Genomic DNA, 4,041 nt, shown 5'->3' on the forward strand with positions numbered 1-4,041 from the left:
AAAAAAAAAAAAAAAAAAAATAGTAAATTTAAAATGCATTTTCCTTGCTGTAATTTATAGCTTTTCTTTAATAACTAGAATTTAATGCAGTATGCTTTTCATTAAGGCCTGGGAGGACCGTTTGATTCGAATACAAGAAACAATTGATGAATGGTTAAAAGTACAAGCTCAATGGCTTTACTTAGAGCCTATCTTTTGTTCTGAGGATATCATGCAACAGATGCCAGAAGAAGGGCGTCAATTTCAGACAGTAGACAGATATTGGAGGGATATCATGAAGTTTTGTGCAAAGGATCCAAAGGTGAAGTGTTTGTTTTCTCTCTCACAGTAGGTGAACCTTTGTTTTTGGATATTAAAGAAAACATCTGACTTTTTTTCTGATTACAAAAATTAACTTGCTCATTGTATACAAACTGGAAAGTTCAGAAAAATATAAGAAAGCATAAAAGTATTAAAATAAGATTACTTTTCAATTCATGAGATACACTGCTTGTAACTCGTTAGTATACCTAGTGGAACTGCTTCAAATTTACATCTGATTCACATGACTTCTACTATACACACTCACGCTCTCCTCCTCACAAAATAAATAGATAAATCAAATTAAACGGAGAGAGTGAGAACAAGAGAGAGGGAGAGAGAATGAATAGTGCAGGTGATTCACCTGACATTCTACTAGTGACTGTATACTCAGGGGATGATTGGGAAAAAATCTGCTGTTCTCTCGCTTGGTCTCAATTCCAATATCTCTCCCAGTAAATGTTGAAAGGCATACTATATATTTTTCATACACACAGTGCACATATTCCATAGATATGCATCTACTTTTTCATCTGGTATTCAATTTAAGAAATAACAATTTATTCCCATGCTGAATGAAAAGTAGCTGTGCTGGACTCAGTGAGAGTCAGTAGTCCACTAAAATTTATGTTGTAAGGATTTTGCTTTACCTGTGGACTTCAGAATCTTTGTGAAACATGATTTCTTATAGATCAAAGGTCAGCAATTTTTTTCTGCCAAGGGCGGAATAGTAAAATATATAGTAAAATATTTAGACTTTGTCTTGCATATATATACATATTTTAGACTTTGCGGGAGGACAGGTCTTTTTTTGCAGCTACTCAATTCTGTTGTCGTTGCAGTGAGAAAGCAGTCAGAGGTAATATGTAAATGAATGTGTCTGTGTGACAGTAAAACTTTATGGACACAGACATTTTCATATGTCACAAAATATTCTTCTTTTGATTTTTTTAACTTCTAAAAGTGTAAAAATAGTTTTCAACCCATACAAAAACTGACAGCAGGCTGGATTTGGCCTGCAGGATGTAGTTGGCCAACTCTTTGCTATAGATTGCTGAATTTATGGTTGACAGTAGTAAAAGTAAAAATTAAATCGAGCACCAGCCGAACGGACTTTTCTTATAATATTCAAAATAATGTAGGAGAAATGACAAATGCATGACAATCATAACTTGTCATTTTAACTAGTGTCTTTGGATAAGTATTTATAATTTATTGAATTTTAGTTTTTATATTTAAAAAAGATTTCATTGCAAATTTTATAAACCTGACATTTTTTCATAAACCTTTTAACATTAAAAAATGTTTAACATATAGTATAGATTGATATTTAAGTCTTGTATCTAGCACGTAAGTGCTGACTTGAATGAATGTGTCTCGTTTAGGTTCTTGCTGCCACTTCTTTAACAGGTTTGTTGGAAAAACTGCAGAACTGCAATGAACTTTTGGAGAAAATTATGAAAGGTCTTAATGCATATCTTGAAAAGAAACGTCTTTTCTTCCCTCGGTATGATAGATAATCAATTGTGCTGTAACTAAAAGCATTTTCATATGTGTAATGAATTATAACTAAAGCTTTTGTATTTGTATGTTTTTCCCTAGTTTTTTCTTCTTATCTAATGATGAAATGTTAGAGATTTTATCAGAGACCAAAGATCCACTTAGAGTTCAGCCGCATTTAAAAAAATGCTTTGAGGGCATTGCTAAATTGGAGTTCCTTCCCAATTTGGACATTAAAGCCATGTATAGTTCTGAGGGCGAGCGAGTGGAGTTGATAGCACTCATTTCCACGTCTGCAGCTCGGGGTGCTGTGGAAAAGTGGCTCATTCAGGTGGAAGATTTAATGCTCCGGAGTATTCACGATGTGATCGCTGCAGCCAGGCTGGTATGTTTCCTAGGATTTGATGTATACTCTATTTTCTGCAAATGCTTTGTTTAAGAGGTTTTGAAAACCAGTAAATTAAAATTTAAAGTTGTTCCGATTTTAAATCATTTATTTTCTTTACCTGTTTGTTTCTAACATTATTATTAACATAACAATATTACTATGAATTGATAATAGTATGTGATGGTTATAAAAGAGAAAAGATATTATGAGAGAATAATAAGAGGTATATAATTTAGAATGGGGGAGGGTCCCGTGATAGGCTATTAGAGGGGGTGATGTTGAAACTGAGACGCAAAGGTTAGGTAGGAATTAGCCAGGTAAAGAGCAAGTGAGAGAGCATCTAGGCATCCTACGTAAAGGCCCTGGGATCAGAAAGAACTGGGGAGTTGTGAGATCCTGAAAGAAGACAAACGTGTCTCGCACAGGGTAAGCAAAGTGGAGAGTGAAGTCACATGAGGTTGGAAAGGAAGGCAGTTAAGAGTTTGCATTTTATTTTAAATGCAGTGGAATACCACCTAAATATTTTAATCATGGAAGGGACATAGTCTGATTTATATTTTTATACCATTATGGTTGTGGTGTAAAGAAAAGATGAGTGGAGGTGTGAAAACAGGAAGGCAAATTAGGAGACTCAGATTCGTTTAGATGAAAGATGATGTGGGCTGGTTTGTCAGAGATTCAAATTCAAAAAAACAAAAATAGGGCCGGGCGCGGTGGCTCAAGCCTGTAATCCCAGCACTTTGGGAGGCTGAGGCGGGTGGATCACGAGGTCAAGAGATCGAGACCATCCTGGTCAACATGGTGAAACCCCGTCTCTACTAAAAATACAAAAAATTAGCTGGGCATGGTGGCGCGTGCCTGTAATCCCAGCTACTCAGGAGGCTGAGGCAGGAGAATTGCCTGAACCCAGGAGGCGGAGGTTGCGGTGAGCCGAGATCGCGCCATTGCAATCCAGCCTGGGTAACAAGAGCGAAACTCCGTCTGAAAAAAAAAAAAAAAAAGAAAATATAGTTTGCATTAGCATCAGCTTCAAAATTCATTCTGTAGTTGTTTTCAGTTTATAGTTTGGATCTGCTAAAATCGTTTACTGTTTAAACAAGCTATTCTAAAAAAGATTAAACCTCTCCATCCATAAATCCACTTAAATGTATTTTGAATATCAAAGTGTTAGAAAAAAAAAAGAAAATATACCTTGAATTCAAAACTACAGATTGTTCAATTATACATAATTGATCAAATATATGATTGTTAAATTATATACTCTGATCATACAGGTTTTTAGAAAAGCTATGGATAAATAATACAAGGGTGCTATTAGTGCAGTTTTAAACTATATTGTAGTTTAAACTCCTTTTCAATTAAATCTTGGCATCAATATACATAATCTATTTGACTAGTTTTTTGTTTTTTTGTTTTTGTTTTTTTGAGGCAGAGTCTCATTCTGCCGCCCAGGCTGGAGTGCAGAGGCATGATCTCCACTCATTGCAACCTCTGCCTCCTGAGTTCAAGCGATTCTCCTGCCTCAGCCTCTCTAGTAGCTGGGATTACAGGTGCCCGCATCATACCCAGCTAATTTTATTTGTATTTTTAGTAGAGACAGAGGTTTCACTATGTTGGCCAGGCTGGTCTCAAACTCCTGACCTCAGGTGATCTGCCTGCCTCAGCCTCCTAAAGTGCTGGGATTATAGGTGTGAGCCACTGCACTTGGCCTTGACTAGCTTTTTTAAGTTTACTAAAATTTTTATACTTTATTATAATAGAAGTAATAGGTATTCTATATGGAGAACTTGACAACTCCTTATAGCAAAGGAACATGAAAATCACATAGAAATCAACTTCCAGAAGAATCAACA

General features: G+C 35.6%; 1 protein-coding gene across 1 annotated transcript in view; it reads left to right on the plus strand.

Moving 5' to 3' along the window:
- Positions 1–4,041, plus strand: part of DNAH12 (dynein axonemal heavy chain 12) — a 247,904-nt gene that overhangs the window by 77,569 nt on the left and 166,294 nt on the right. The window contains exons 19-21 of the mRNA XM_037738118.1: positions 107–301; positions 1,686–1,807; positions 1,903–2,185. Of these exons, the coding sequence (XP_037594046.1) occupies positions 107–301; positions 1,686–1,807; positions 1,903–2,185 (600 nt within the window). The remainder of the gene's footprint in view (positions 1–106; positions 302–1,685; positions 1,808–1,902; positions 2,186–4,041) is intronic.

This window comes from Cebus imitator, unplaced genomic scaffold (genome assembly GCF_001604975.1).
Source record: "Cebus imitator isolate Cc_AM_T3 unplaced genomic scaffold, Cebus_imitator-1.0 Scaffold48, whole genome shotgun sequence".
NCBI lineage: Eukaryota > Metazoa > Chordata > Mammalia > Primates > Cebidae > Cebus > Cebus imitator.